The sequence below is a fragment of the Salvelinus fontinalis genome, chromosome 23, assembly GCF_029448725.1.
Source record: "Salvelinus fontinalis isolate EN_2023a chromosome 23, ASM2944872v1, whole genome shotgun sequence".
Taxonomy (NCBI): domain Eukaryota; kingdom Metazoa; phylum Chordata; class Actinopteri; order Salmoniformes; family Salmonidae; genus Salvelinus; species Salvelinus fontinalis.
The window spans coordinates 4,477,207-4,493,370 of NC_074687.1; the positions used below are offsets into that span (position 1 = coordinate 4,477,207).

General features: G+C 48.6%; 1 protein-coding gene across 9 annotated transcripts in view; it reads left to right on the forward strand.

Annotated features, from left to right (window-relative positions):
• The window catches only part of LOC129820742 (guanine nucleotide exchange factor DBS-like), a 91,318-nt gene that overhangs the window by 49,251 nt on the left and 25,903 nt on the right, over positions 1–16,164 (forward strand). For 8 of the 9 annotated variants that reach the window (XM_055877664.1, XM_055877669.1, XM_055877660.1 and 5 more), the window contains exons 2-4: positions 578–661; positions 5,434–5,548; positions 15,837–15,927. In XM_055877664.1, coding sequence (XP_055733639.1) covers positions 578–661; positions 5,434–5,548; positions 15,837–15,927 — 290 coding nt within the window. The remainder of the gene's footprint in view (positions 1–577; positions 662–5,433; positions 5,549–15,836; positions 15,928–16,164) is intronic. The other variant, XM_055877666.1, reaches the window with a different exon arrangement.

The following is a 16,164-nucleotide window of genomic DNA, read 5'->3' on the forward strand; positions in this document are numbered from 1 at the left end:
AATATGTGTGGTGACCGCTCCTTACTAGGATGCTTTGTAGCATTTTGCTCTCTGGTCTGAGTTTCAGATTATTGTTCATTCACTATTATGAACTTCTTTATACTGGCCAGACTATGTGCCATACTAACTTCCTGTTTTTGTGTGAGAGAGTATGTATAGTTCTTTTCTACCTTTGTGATGGTTCTTTCATTCAATTATATTCTCTTCCCCAAAGAACATGACTGTGTTAACCCCTCATGTCCTGTGATTCTGACTGTGTTAACCCCTCATGTCCTGTGATTCTGACTGTGTTAACCCCTCATGTCCTGTGATTCTGACTGTGTTAACCCCTCATGTCCTGTGATTCTGACTGTGTTAACCCCTCATGACCTGTGATTCTGACTGTGTTAACCCCTCATGTCCTGTGATTCTGACTGTGTTAACCCCTCATGTCCTGTGATTCTGACTGTGTTAACCCCTCATGTCCTGTGATTCTGACTGTGTTAACCCCTCATGTCCTGTGATTCTGACTGTGTTAACCCCTCATGTCCTGTGATTCTGACTGTGTTGTGTCCTCCTCCTGCTCCTCCTCCTCCAGATGAGATCATGCAGCAGGAGAGCAGCCCCCTCTGTGCCATCGACATCACCCCTGACCTTAGGAAGAAGTTCGCCTTCCTCTTAGGTAATATTTCCTGCCTGTCTGCCTGCCTGCCTGCCTGCCTGTCATAATACAGAGATGTCTGCTATACAGTAGTTTCACACATAAGACAGGTGAATACTGTTCTTCTTCCTGATATAGTTCAGATGAACTGTCTGCTTCAGACCAGCTCTAACAGCCTCACGTCAAAATTAGATGTTCATCCATGTTTCTTAAACGTCATATTTCGAAGTTTTTCCAAACGTCAAATTTCAAAGTGTTTAAGGTTAAGTTTAGGTATTAACTATGAATGGTTAAGGTTAGTGATAGGCTTCATTTTTTTAAATCAACTTTCTATTGCTGGAATTGAACTTGAAAACTTTGGAATCAGAGGCAGATGCTTACGCCCATCCACCATCCACAGACTAGCAAAACTGAAACCTACTTGAACGTAACAGCACTCACTATTGCCCCTAGTGGCCAGTTTCCACATCATCTCCCAACAATCTCAGACATGGATGGACGTCAAAAGTATTTATTTTATTTAACTAGGCAAGTCAGTTAAGAACAAATTCTTATTTACAATGACGGCCGAGGAACAGTGAGTTAACTGCCTTGTTCAAGGGCAGAACCACAGATTTTTACATTGTCAGCTCAGGGATTTGCTCTAGCAACCTTTTGGTTACTGGCCCAACGCTCTAACCACTAGGCTACCTGCCGCCCCAAATACTGGCTTGTATCACGGGTGACCTGGATCTTACTTCACCCCTCAGGATTTGTCATTCAAATCTCTCCTCTCCCGTTTTTCTGCTTGTTTTTCTACTCATCACAGTTAGTCCAGCGTAAATCCAGTCCAGTCCAGCTACAGTACACTGGAGCTCTGTTCGAATACCCATACTAACATACTGTATACTACCTACTTAATGAGTATATACTACATAATATATACCACCAGTTAATTTTAGTGTACTATAAACAAACTGTATAATTTCAGTTGAGCGTACTAGCACTTCGCTTGTCTACCAGAAGTTGATGCTGTTGCTATGCAACCTCTTGCTAGCTTGTTAGCAAAACAAATGACAGGCTAGACATTTCTATGATTTTGGGTGTGTTTGTAAATCCAATCTGGACTGCCAGAGTGCAAAAATCCAGAGCGTTGTCAGATTATCCGTTTGTAAACTCAGAGCGTTGTCAGATTGTCTGTTTGTAAACTCAGAGCGTTGTCAGATTGTCTGTTTGTAAACTCAGAGCGTTGTCAGATTATCTGTTTGTAAACTCAGAGCGTTGTCAGATTGTCTGTTTTTAAATTCAGAGCGTTGTCAGATTATCTGTTTGTAAACTCAGAGCGTTGTCAGATTGTCTGTTTGTAAACTCAGAGCGTTGTCAGATTGTATGTTTGTAAATTCAGAGCGTTGTCAGATTGTCTGTTTGTAAACTCAGAGCGTTGTCAGATTGTCTGTTTGTAAACTCAGAGCCTTGTCAGATTGTCTGTTTGTAAACTCAAAGCCTTGTCAGATTGTCTGTTTGTAAACTCAGAGCGTTGTCAGATTGTCTGTTTGTAAACTCAGAGCGTTGTCAGATTGTCTGTTTGTAAATTCAGAGCGTTGTCAGATTGTCTGTTTGTAAATTCAGAGCGTTGTCAGATTATCCGTTTGTAAACTCAGAGCGTTGTCAGATTATCTGTTTGTAAACTCAGAGCGTTTTGAGATTGTCCGTTTGTAAATTCAGAATGTTGTCAGATTGTCCATTTGTAAATCCAGAGCCTTTCACTCTCGTAGCGTTCACTGTACTCTCTGACCGAGGAGTAGGGTTGATCCGAGCTTTCTGACCTCACAACGACAATCATGCACCCAAGCTAACTGGTTAGCTTGCTAGCTACCTCCAGACACAAATGAGAGAACACATCACTCTGACCATTTTACTCTCCCTAGCAGAGCTGATTAGGCTGTTTTCATGTTATCCAGAGTGTTGGTGACTGTAACTGTGCTCCTGGCAACAATTTAATTACGCTTGTTTTTGCTGACGTTTACTGACACCGGCCATATTCAACGGGCGTTCGTAAATCAATCAGTTATTCTGCGCTCTGGCACATTGACTAGAATGCTCTGAATTCGGACTAGATAACCAGAATTAACAATGTCCATTGAGAACTCACAACGACTATACCACTTATTTAAGAATGACATGAATAATCAATTCAATCAAGGTTGGGTAGTTAGTTAGATAGCATTTAGTTAATGTACTGCCTGGCAAGTTCAATGTATTAGTAGCCAACTAACGTTAGGTACCTAGCTAACATACCCGGTACCTACTGTAATGGATAGCGTACCCGGTTTGTAAGGATAGCGTAGCTAACAAATTATCAGCAAACATAACGTGTATCGTAACTTATTTGAAAACTCATTACTTTATTACATTGCTCAACATTTTCTTAACTTTTGTCATTATTAATTAAAGCAATGAATTTGTATCCGCTCTTGTCAGACTTCAGCTGCATATTTCCCGCCATTTTCTTGAAATCTCAAAACGTTGTGAAGCCACGCCCATTTTCGGAAGAATTCTATTATGGGCCCTAAAAGCACGGAAATGGTGTCCACTGCTCGTATACTTCGTATTTTGGCAAATTTTGCACGACATCCGGGGAACTTTTGGCATACTAACTATATCCATACTATGACCAATAAGCATACTACATACTCAATTTAAGTCACAAATAGTACAGTTAGTGCTGTTAGTAGGAGTATTCATACACAGGTTAGGACTCCTTCTCTTGACCTGACTGTGTGTTTGTTTAGTGTGTGTATTTACATATGTGTATATCGGTTTCTGTTGTGTGTGAACCAATATGAAGTTTCTGTTTTTCCAGTTGTTTTGTCAATCCAATGTGTCTCTGTACAGCATGTCAACTGGTTTAAAGCTATACAGAAGAGCTTGTGAGCAGACTTCAAGTGCCTCTTAAATCCCTTCACCACTGCATTCACCTCGTTGCATAGAAGACCCCCTCCCCTCTGACACACACACACACACACACACACACACACACACACACACACACACACACACACACACACACACACACACACACACAGTTTCCCCCGTCTCTGTCCCCCTTTATGCACTGCATAAGGTCACCTTGGGGACTGTAGCAGTCTTTATTGGATGTTCTGCCTGTCGGCGTCCATTTTGCAGAGAGCCTTGCCTCTACTCAGATGCAGCAGAATCAAAACAGGCAGAGTGAAACGATGAGCGAGCAGTTGCTGTTGCTAGGGTGATAATAGGAGAGGGGAAAGCAGACAGATTGATATTCTGATCACATGGGCTAATAGAGCAGCTGCTCCCGCCAAGGACCGTGTGTGTGTGTGTGTGACTAATTGCCCCATAAGTGTACTGTATGTTTGTGTGTGTGTTTGTAAACTCTCTCTCTCTCTCTACCCTCTCTCTCTCTCTCTCTCTCTCTCTCTCTCTCTCTCTCTCTCTCTCTCTCGCTCTGCCCCCCCTCCTCTATTCTGTTTCTCTCTCTCTCTCTCTCTTGCTCTGCCCCCCCTCCTCTATTCTGTTTCTCTCTCTCTCTCTCTTGCTCTGCCCCCCCTCCTCTATTCTGTTTCTCTCTCTCTCTCTCTCTTGCTCTGCCCCCCCTCCTCTATTCTGTTTCTCTCTCTCTCTCTCTCTCTCTCTCTCTCCTCTATTCTGTTTCTCACTCACTCTGCCCCCCCTCCTCCATAATTTTTCTCTCTCTCTCTGCCCCCTTCTCTATTTTGTTTCTCAACTCGACAGTCAGACTGGTTTGTCAGTCCTACTGGCGCCCTCTTGTGGTAATCCTTATCTAAATTGTGTCAGAAAATCAACAGAAGAACTGTGACTGACATGCTGACCAGACCGGACACGTCGTGTGCGTTGCAAAATAAATTTAGAAATACATGTTATTCAATTATTGCACCCACACTGCTCGCGCGCGCCAACGAGCGTCTGCGTTGCCAAGGGCTAAAATAGAAGTCATTCCTATTTCTGACGCAGATCGCGCCGCAAGTCCTGCCTCTCCCATCTCCTCATTGGTTTATAGAAGCAGACTTCAGACTTTATACCCACGTGCCATCTCCTCATTGGTTATACCCGCGTGGGTGATTCAAAGACTAACTGTTGCCGGCTGTCGTGGTAATACTATGAAAGTGTAGATGCCAATCACCATATAAGTTCTAAGATGAAAAAGCTTGGAAGGAGGAGAGATGACTAGAAACGATTCAGTTGACCGTTTTATGTGTGGATTAATTGTCGGAGTAGAGGACCTTGTGCATTTCAGGTAAAATAACAACTCAATGTTTATATCCCAGGACAAATTAGCTAGCAACAGCAAGCTAGCTAAATAGGACAAATTAGCTAGCAAGTGCAAGCTAACTAGTTAAATTGCCATACATGTTTAATTATTTTCGACCTGTCCCCAAATTGACATTGGTTCAAAGTTTGTTTTGATATTTTAACCTGCGTGTCGTGATCGTGTTTGGTGTAGGGGGACAAAATAAATGTATGCACAATGTCGCACGATGGTGTACGCCCGCAGCCGGTTTGGGTTCCGTATGAGCCTTCTCTGTTCTAGTGAACTCTCTGTTCTAGGCACTCTCTGTTCTAGTGAACTCTCTGTTCTAGTGAACTCTCTGTTCTAGTGTACTCTCTGTTCTAGTGTACTCTCTGTTCTAGTGTACTCTCTGTTCTAGTGTACTCTTTGTTCTAGTGTACTCTCTGTTCTAGTGAACTCTCTGTTCTAGTGTACTCTCTGTTGTAGTGTGCTCTTCGTTCTGAAGTCTTCTGTGTTTCTTTCCCAGGGGGCCGAGGGCAGAACGGCAGCCCCATCATCGTGTTCCCAGAGTTCTCTGCTTTCGGAGAGATTCAGGAGAGGGAGTTCCACAACGTGCTCACTTACTTGACCAACGTCCCCAGGTAAGATTCAACGTACTGTATATATATACACACACACACACACACACACACACACACACACACACACACACACACACACACACCCTACCTTGATGTCCTACCCCTCTTGCTTCTTCGCAGACACTTTCTCTCTCCGAGCTACCTGCATTTATTATTATCATGGTAACCAGTCAGATCAGAGGGAAGGAACGGAGGAGAGACAGAAGGATTTTGAACATGTTAACATTGTAAACTTCCTTGTTCACCAGCTGCATTGTTCCTACTGTAGGTTCACGGGTTATCAACTCAGCCAATGGTATGGACTATATTTTCAGGGTCAGTGCAATCCGGAATCCTTGGGACAATCATGCCCTAAACCTAACCCCTACCCTAAACATAACCCCTGTCTAACCCTAAACCTAACCTTTACCATTTTGAATATCTACTTCAATGGGGGTAGGGATGTCCTAAGGATCCCTGATAGACCGCTGCGTCACTCGGGAGCCCTGGTTTGCACTAAGACACTGCATCTCAGTACCCTACAGTCCCTGGTTCGAATCCAGGCTGTATCACATCTGGCCGTAATTGGGAGTCACATAGGGCGGCACACAATTGTCCCAGCGTCGTCCGGGGTAGGCCATCATTGTAAATAAGAATTTGTTCTTAACTGACTTGCCAAGTTAAATACAGGTACAATTTCAAAAAATATATCACAAAAAAAAAGTGTTATCCTCAGCTCCCATTGACTGCTGTGTGGAACTGGCCAGCAGGTGGCACAAGAGGCTCATATATACCACATGCTGTTACATGACGCTCGAGGTAGAAGGGTGTCAGTGGTTAGGGGAAACCTCTGGTTATAAACTGTCATTTTTTGCCTTACTATTATTGGCATTGTGTCAGTGAGAACGTTAGGTAAATGGATGTGTCTGTGCTGAGGGTTGTGGAGGGGTATTGGCGAGTAGTATACTCGCTCCCGAGTATACTACTCGTCAATGTCTAGTTTCTAGACAACAAGGTAGACGGTATTCCTTTATACTTGTGTGTAAAAGGTACTTGTTCGATATTACTGCATGGTCGGAACTAGAAGCACAAGCATTTCGCTACACTCGCATTAACATCTGCATGTGACCAATAAAATTTGATTTGATTTGAGGTAGACGAAATTCGAGCCAGGGTTTCCTTCCAGATAGACATCAGAGATTGTAACATTCTCTGTTTCACGGAAACATGGCTCTCTCTGGATATGTTGTCGGAATCGGTTCAGCCACTGGGCTTCTCCATGCATCACGCCAACAGAGATAAACACCTCTCTGGGAAGAGGAAGGGCTTCATGATTAACGACTCATGATGTAATCATAACAACATACAGGAACTCAAGTCCTTCTGCTCACCCGACCTAGAATTCCTTACAATCAAATGCCGGCCATTTTACCTACAAAAGGAAAATACTCGTCAGTTATAGTCACAGCTGTGTACATTTCCCCTCGAGCAGACACCAAGACGGCCCTCAAGGAACTTTCCTGGACTCTAAGTAAACTGGAAATCATGCATCCTGAGGCTGCATTTATTGTAGCTGGGATTTTTAACAATGCAAATTTGAGAACAAGGCTACCTAAATTCTATCAGCATATTGATTGCACTATGTGCGGGGGTAATACACTCGATCACTGCTACTCTAACTTCCGCGATGCATACAAAGCCCTCCCTTCGGCAATTCCGACCACGACGCTATCTTGCTCCTACCGTCTTTTAGGCAGAAACTCAAACAGGATGTACCAGTGACGAGAACCATGCAACGCTGGTCTGACCAATCAGAAGCCACGCTTCAAGATTGTTTTGATCACGTGGACTGGAATATGTTCCAGAAACTGTGGACGGATGGGGGCATTCCCACAAAACTGAAAGCGCGAACCACCGCATTTAACCATGGAAAGAGGTCTGGGAACATGACTGATTATAAACAGTGTAGTTATTCCTTCCACAAGGCAATCAAACAAGCTAAATGCCATACAGAGACAAGGTGGAGTCGCAATGCAATGGCTCAGGGTCTGCAGGAAATCACAGACTACAAAAAGAAAACCAGCCATGTCACGGACACCGACGTCCCATATCATATCACCTCCACCTTACCGGCCACCCTAGACCCACTTCAGTTTGTACACCGCCCCAACAGGTCCACAGATGACGCAATCGACATCACACTGCACACTGCCCTATCCCATCTGGACAAAAGGAATACCTACGGAATAATGCTGTTCATTGACTAGAGCTCAGCATTCAACACCGTAGTACCCTCCAAGCACATCTTCAATCTGGAGGCCCTGGGTCTCATCCCCGCCCTGTGCAATTGGGTCCTGGACATTCTGACAGGCCGCCCCCAGGTGGTGAAGGTAGGAAACAACATCTCTACTTCGCTGACCCTCAACACTGGGGCCCCACAGGGGTGCGTGCTCAGCCCTCTCCTGTACTCCTTTTTCACCCACGACCGCGTGGCCATGCACGCCTCCAACTCAGTCAAGTTTGCAGACGACACAACAGTAGTGGGCTTGATTACCAACAATGGCGAGCCTACAGGGAGGAGGTGAGGGCACTCGGAGCGTGGTGTCAGGAAAATAACCTCTCACTCAAAGTCAACAAAACAAAGGAGATGATCGTGGAGCAAAGGGAGCACCCCCCTATCCATATCGAAGGGACAGCAGTGGAGAAGGTGTAACATTTTAAGTTCCCTGGCGTTCACATCACAGACAAACTGAAATGGTCCACCCACACAGACAGTGTGGTAAAGAAGGCGCAACAGTGCCTCTTCAACCTCAGGAGGCTGAAGAAATTTGGTTTGTCACCAAAAACCCTGACAAACTTTTATAGATGCACAATAGAGAGCATCCTGTAGGGCTGTATCACTGCCTGGTATGGCAACTGCACCGCCCTCAAACGCAAGGCTCTCCAGAGGGTGGTGCGGTCTGCACAACGCATCACCGGGGGCAAACTACCTGCCCTCCATGACACCTACAGCACCCGATGTCACAGGAAGGCCAAAAAGATCATCAAGGACAACAACCACCCGAGCAACTACCTGTTCACCCCGCTTCCATCCAGAAGGCGAAGTCAGTACAGGTGCATCAAAGTTGGGACAGAGAGATTGAAAAACAGCTTCCATCTCAAGGCCATCAGACTGTTAAACAGCAATCATTAACTCAGAGAGGCTGCTGCCTACACCCACTCCTGCCCCTAATGGTGGTGCTCTTACACCCAATCCTGCCCCTAATGGTGTCTTACACCCACTCCTGCCCGTAATGGTGGTGCTCTTACACCCAATCCTGCCCCTAATGGTGGTGCTCTTACACCCACTCCTGCCCCTAATGGTGTCTTACACCCACTCCTGCCCCTAATGGTGGTGCTCTTACACCCATTCCTGCCCCTAATGGTGGTGCTCTTACACCTACTCCTGCCCCCAATGGTGGTGCTCTTACACCCACTCCTGCCCCTAATGGTGGTGCTCTTACACCCAATCCTGCCCCTAATGGTGTCTTACACCCACTCCTTCCCCTAATGGTGTCTTACACCCACTCCTTCCCCTAATGGTGGTGCTCTTACACCCACTCCTGCCCCTAATGGTGGTGCTCTTACACCCAATCCTGCCCCTAATGGTGGTGCTCTTACACCCAATCCTGCCCCTAATGGTGGTGCTCTTACACCCAATCCTGCCCCTAATGGTGGTGCTCTTACACCCACTCCTTCCCCTAATGGAGTCTTACACCCACTCCTTCCCCTAATGGTGTCTTACACCCACTCCTTCCCCTAATGGTGTCTTACACCCACTCCTGCCCCTAATGGTGGTGCTCTTACACCCACTCCTGCCCCAAATGGTGTCTTACACCCACTCCTGCCCATAATGGTGGTGCTCTTACACCCACTCCTTCCCCTAATGGTGTCTTACACCCACTCCTGCCCCTAATGGTGGTGCTCTTACACCCACTCCTGCCCCTAATGGTGGTGCTCTTACACCCAATCCTGCCCCTAATGGTGTCTTACACCCACTCCTGCCCGTAATGGTGGTGCTCTTACACCCAATCCTGCCCCTAATGGTGGTGCTCTTACACCCACTCCTGCCCCTAATGGTGTCTTACACCCACTCCTGCCCCTAATGGTGGTGCTCTTACACCCAATCCTGCCCATAATGGTGGTGCTCTTACACCCACTCCTGCCCCTAATGGTGGTGCTCTTACACCCAATCCTGCCCCTAATGGTGTCTTACACCCACTCCTTCCCCTAATGGTGTCTTACACCCACTCCTTCCCCTAATGGTGGTGCTCTTACACCCACTCCTGCCCCTAATGGTGGTGCTCTTACACCCAATCCTGCCCCTAATGGTGGTGCTCTTACACCCAATCCTGCCCCTAATGGTGGTGCTCTTACACCCAATCCTGCCCCTAATGGTGGTGCTCTTACACCCACTCCTTCCCCTAATGGAGTCTTACACCCACTCCTTCCCCTAATGGTGTCTTACACCCACTCCTTCCCCTAATGGTGTCTTACACCCACTCCTGCCCCTAATGGTGGTGCTCTTACACCCACTCCTGCCCCAAATGGTGTCTTACACCCACTCCTGCCCATAATGGTGTCTTACACCCACTCCTGCCCCTAATGGTGTCTTACACCCACTCCTGTCCCTAATGGTGTCTTACACCCACTCCGGCCCCTAATGGTGTCTTACACCCACTCCTGACCCTAATGGTGTCTTACACCCACTCCTGACCCTAATGGTGGTGCTCTTACACCCACTCCTTCCCCTAATGGTGTCTTACACCCACTCCTGCCCCTAATGGTGGTGCTCTTACACCCACTCCTGCCCCTAATGGTGGTGCTCTTACACCCAATCCTGCCCCTAATGGTGGTGCTCTTACACCCACTCCTGCCCCTAATGGTGTCTTACACCCACTCCTTCCCCTAATGGTGTCTTACACCCACTCCTGCCCCTAATGGTGTCTTACACCCACTCCTTCCCCTAATGGTGTCTTACACCCACTCCTTCCCCTAATGGTGTCTTACACCCACTCCTGCCCCTAATGGTGGTGCTCTTACACCCACTCCTGCCCCTAATGGTGGTGCTCTTACACCCAATCCTGCCCCTAATGGTGGTGCTCTTACACCCAATCCTGCCCCTAATGGTGGTGCTCTTACACCCAATCCTGCCCCTGATGGTGTTGCTCTTACACCCAATCCTGCCCCTAATGGTGGTGCTCTTACACCCAATCCTGCCCCTAATGGTGGTGCTCTTACACCCAATCCTGCCCCTAATGGTGGTGCTCTTACACCCAATCCTGCCCCTAATGGTGGTGCTCTTACACCCACTCCTGCCCCTAATGGTGGTGCTCTTACACCCATTCCTGCCCCTAATGGTGGTGCTCTTACACCTACTCCTGCCCCCAATGGTGGTGCTCTTACACCCACTCCTGCCCCTAATGGTGGTGCTCTTACACCCACTCCTGCCCCTAATGGTGGTGCTCTTACACCCAATCCTGCCCATAATGGTGGTGCTCTTACACCCACTCCTGCCCCTAATGGTGGTGCTCTTACACCCACTCCTTCCCCTAATGGTGTCTTACACCCACTCCTTCCCCTAATGGTGTCTTACACCCACTCCTTCCCCTAATGGTGGTGCTCTTACACCCACTCCTGCCCCTAATGGTGGTGCTCTTACACCCAATCCTGCCCCTAATGGTGGTGCTCTTACACCCAATCCTGCCCCTAATGGTGGTGCTCTTACACCCAATCCTGCCCCTAATGGTGGTGCTCTTACACCCACTCCTTCCCCTAATGGAGTCTTACACCCACTCCTTCCCCTAATGGTGTCTTACACCCACTCCTTCCCCTAATGGTGTCTTACACCCACTCCTGCCCCTAATGGTGGTGCTCTTACACCCACTCCTGCCCCAAATGGTGTCTTACACCCACTCCTGCCCATAATGGTGTCTTACACCCACTCCTGCCCCTAATGGTGTCTTACACCCACTCCTGTCCCTAATGGTGTCTTACACCCACTCCGGCCCCTAATGGTGTCTTACACCCACTCCTGACCCTAATGGTGTCTTACACCCACTCCTTCCCCTAATGGTGGTGCTCTTACACCCACTCCTTCCCCTAATGGTGTCTTACACCCACTCCTGCCCCTAATGGTGGTGCTCTTACACCCACTCCTGCCCCTAATGGTGGTGCTCTTACACCCAATCCTGCCCCTAATGGTGGTGCTCTTACACCCACTCCTGCCCCTAATGGTGTCTTACACCCACTCCTTCCCCTAATGGTGTCTTACACCCACTCCTGCCCCTAATGGTGTCTTACACCCACTCCTTCCCCTAATGGTGTCTTACACCCACTCCTTCCCCTAATGGTGTCTTACACCCACTCCTGCCCCTAATGGTGGTGCTCTTACACCCACTCCTGCCCCTAATGGTGGTGCTCTTACACCCAATCCTGCCCCTAATGGTGGTGCTCTTACACCCAATCCTGCCCCTAATGGTGGTGCTCTTACACCCAATCCTGCCCCTGATGGTGTTGCTCTTACACCCAATCCTGCCCCTAATGGTGGTGCTCTTACACCCAATCCTGCCCCTAATGGTGGTGCTCTTACACCCAATCCTGCCCCTAATGGTGGTGCTCTTACACCCAATCCTGCCCCTAATGGTGGTGCTCTTACACCCAATCCTGCCCCTAATGGTGGTGCTCTTACACCCAATCCTGCCCCTAATGGTGGTGCTCTTACACCCAATCCTGCCCCTAATGGTGGTGCTCTTACACCCAATCCTGCCCCTAATGGTGGTGCTCTTACACCCACTCCTTCCCCTAATGGAGTCTTACACCCACTCCTTCCCCTAATGGTGTCTTACACCCACTCCTTCCCCTAATGGTGTCTTACACCCACTCCTGCCCCTAATGGTGGTGCTCTTACACCCAATCCTGCCCCTAATGGTGGTGCTCTTACACCCAATCCTGCCCCTGATGGTGGTGCTCTTACACCCACTCCTTCCCCTAATGGAGTCTTACACCCACTCCTTCCCCTAATGGTGTCTTACACCCACTCCTTCCCCTAATGGTGTCTTACACCCACTCCTGCCCCTAATGGTGGTGCTCTTACACCCACTCCTGCCCCTAATGGTGGTGCTCTTACACCCACTCCTGCCCCTAATGGTGTCTTACACCCACTCCTGCCCCTAATGGTGGTGCTCTTACACCCAATCCTGCCCCTAATGGTGTCTTACACCCATTCCTTCCCCTAATGGTGTCTTACACCCACTCCTTCCCCTAATGGTGGTGCTCTTACACCCACTCCTGCCCCTAATGATGGTGCTCTTACACCCACTCCTGCTCCTAATGCTGGTGCTCTTACACCCAATCCTGCCCCTAATGGTGGTGCTCTTACACCCACTCCTGCCCCTAATGGTGGTGCTCTTACACCCAATCCTGCCCCTAATGGTGTCTTACACCCACTCCTTCCCCTAATGGTGTCTTACACCCACTCCTGCCCCTAATGGTGTCTTACACCCACTCCTGTCCCTAATGGTGTCTTACACCCACTCCTGCCCCTAATGGTGTCTTACACCCACTCCTGTCCCTAATGGTGTCTTACACCCACTCCTGCCCCTAATGGTGTCTTACACCCAATCCTGCACCTAATGGTGTCTTACACCCACTCCTGCCCCTAATGGTGTCTTACACCCACTCCTGCCCCTAATGGTGTCTTACACCCACTCCTGCCCCTAATGGTGTCTTACAACCACTCCTGCCCCTAATGGTGGTGCTCTTACACCCACTCCTGCCCCTAATTATGGTGCTCTTACACCCACTCCTGCCCCTAATGCTGGTGCTCTTGCACCCAATCCTGCCCCTAATGGTGGTGCTCTTACACCCACTCCTTCCCCTAATGGTGTCTTACACCCACTCCTTTCCCTAATGGTGGTGCTCTTACACCCAATCCTGCCCCTAATGGTGGTGCTCTTACACCCACTCCTGCCCCTAATGGTGTCTTACACCCACTCCTTCACCTAATGGCGTCTTACACCCACTCCTGCCCCTAATGGTGTCTTACACCCAATCCTGCCCCTAATGTTGTCTTACACCCACTCCTGCCCCTAATGGTGTCTTACACCCACTCCTGCCCCTAATGGTGTCTTACACCCACTCCTGCCCCTAATGGTGGTGCTCTTACACCCACTCCTGCCCCTAATGGTGGTGCTCTTACACCCACTCCTGCCCCTAATGGTGTCTTACACCCACTCCTTCCCCTAATGGTGTCTTACACCCACTCCTGCCCCTAATGGTGGTGCTCTTACACCCACTCCTGCCCCTAATGGTGTCTTACACCCACTCCTTTCCCTAATGGTGTCTTACACCCACTCCTTCCCCTAACGGTGTCTTACACCCACTCCTGCCCCTAATGGTGTCTTACACCCACTCCTTTCCCTAATGGTGTCTTACACCCACTCCTGCCCCTAATGGTGTCTTACACCCACTCCTGCCCCTAATGGTGTCTTACACCCACTCCTTCCCCTAATGGTGTCTTACACCCACTCCTGCCCCTAATGGTGTCTTACACCTACTCCTTCCCCTAATGGTGTCTTACACCCACTCCTTCCCCTAATGGTGTCTTACACCCACTCCTGCCCCTAATGGTGTCTTACACCCACTCCTGCCCCTAATGGTGTCTTACACCCACTCCTGCCCCTAATGGTGTCTTACACCCACTCCTGCCCCTAATGGTGTCTTACACCCACTCCTGCCCCTAATGGTGTCTTACACCCACTCCTGCCCCTAATAGTGTCTTACACCCACTCCTCCTCCTAAGACAGACCAGAAGAAATTGACAAGGGTCCTCTGAAGCTCTTGTATCAGACCCCCCGGTGGCTGTAAAATCATTAGTCTGTGCCACAAGGTAGAGGCAGCAAGATTATTAGCTACCAGGACCCTTCTCCTATAAGACAGCTGGGGTAGCACCCATTTCCACCTTGACAGTCTAGCACACACTTTCTCCACTACACCCACCCAGTTTACTTTGGGCACGCTTTTCATCCGGACGTGAAAATACTGCCCCCTACCCAAGATAGGTTAAGGTTTGGGATAGGCTTAAAACAAAAATATTTGAACTTGCAACCTTTGGCAGATGCTTACACCCATGCATCCATCCCCGTCCACAACACACTATCAACACCGAAACCTACTTTAAGGTAACAGTACTTACTGTTGCCCCTAGTGGCCAGTTTCCACGTCATCTCCCAACATCCTCAGACATGGATGGACGTCAAATACTGACTTGTATCACGGGTGACCTGGCTGCTCCTGAGACTACAGCGGGCTGGGGTTTTAGAACCTCTGATTTTGGGCTGTTTTACCGTTTTCTGTATGTGGATTGGACCTGCTTTCTCTGTATGTGGATTGGACCTGCTTTCTCTGTATGTGGATTGGACCTGCTTTCTCTGTATGTGGATTGGACCTGCTTTCTCTGTGTGTGGATTGGACCTGTTTTCTCTGTGTGTGGATTGGACCTGCTTTCTCTGTATGTGGATTGGACCTGCTTTCTCTGTGTGTGGATTGGACCTGCTTTCTCTGTATGTGGATTGGACCTGCTTTCTCTGTGTGTGGATTGGACCTGTTTTCTCTGTGTGTGGATTGGACCTGCTTTCTCTGTGCGTGGATTGGACCTGTTTTCTCTGTGTGTGGATTGGACCTGCTTTCTCTGTATGTGGATTGGACCTGCTTTCTCTGTGTGTGGATTGGACCTGCTTTCTCTGTGTGTGGATTGGACCTGCTTTCTCTGTGTGTGGATTGGACCTGCTTTCTCTGTGTGTGGATTGGACCTGCTTTCTCTGTGTGTGGATTGGACCTGTTTTCTCTGTGTGTGGATTGGACCTGCTTTCTCTGTGTGTGGATTGGACCTGTTTTCTCTGGGTGTGGATTGGACCTGCTTTCTCTGGGGGACCAGTGACTTGAAGGACTGTCATGCCTCTCTCACCGTGGACTAAGGACAGTGTTTTTGAAGCATCTTTACCTTGCCTGTACCTAAGCTGACTGAGAGGGTAGGTGTCTCTACTCTGGCCAGACAGAGAGATACTACTCGTGCAGTAGACACTCATCTCTATCCTCTCTCACCATTGTGGTTCAATGTTCATTCTCTGGTCATGTCCAGTCACTGTGGTTCTACTTAATCTTATTCCTCTCACTCCAGTCTCCAGCTGTGTTCTTGTTATGGTCATGTGCAGTGGGGTCAGGTGTTAGTGGTTGTGTTGACCGTGGTCCTCCTTTCTCTCTTTTCCAGTCTGTCTGCAGCAGGAGTGGGTTTCATTCTGGTCATTGACCGACGGCAGGACCGATGGGCTGCCGTCAAGGGGACCCTGCTCCGCATCGCAGTGAGTAACCATGCGTGTGTGTTTCTGGCGAGTGTGTGTGTGTGTGTGTGTGTGTGTGTGTGTGTGTGTGTGTGTGTGTGTGTGTGTGTGCGTGCGTGTGTGCTTGCACGTGTGCCTCTGTGTGTGTGTGTGTGTGCGTGTGCGTGCGCGTGTGCCTCTGTGTGTGTGCGGGTGTGTGTGTCTCTCTCTCTCATAGCCTGGTGTTTCCTGTCCAGTCACAGCTGGTGTTCAGGCCGT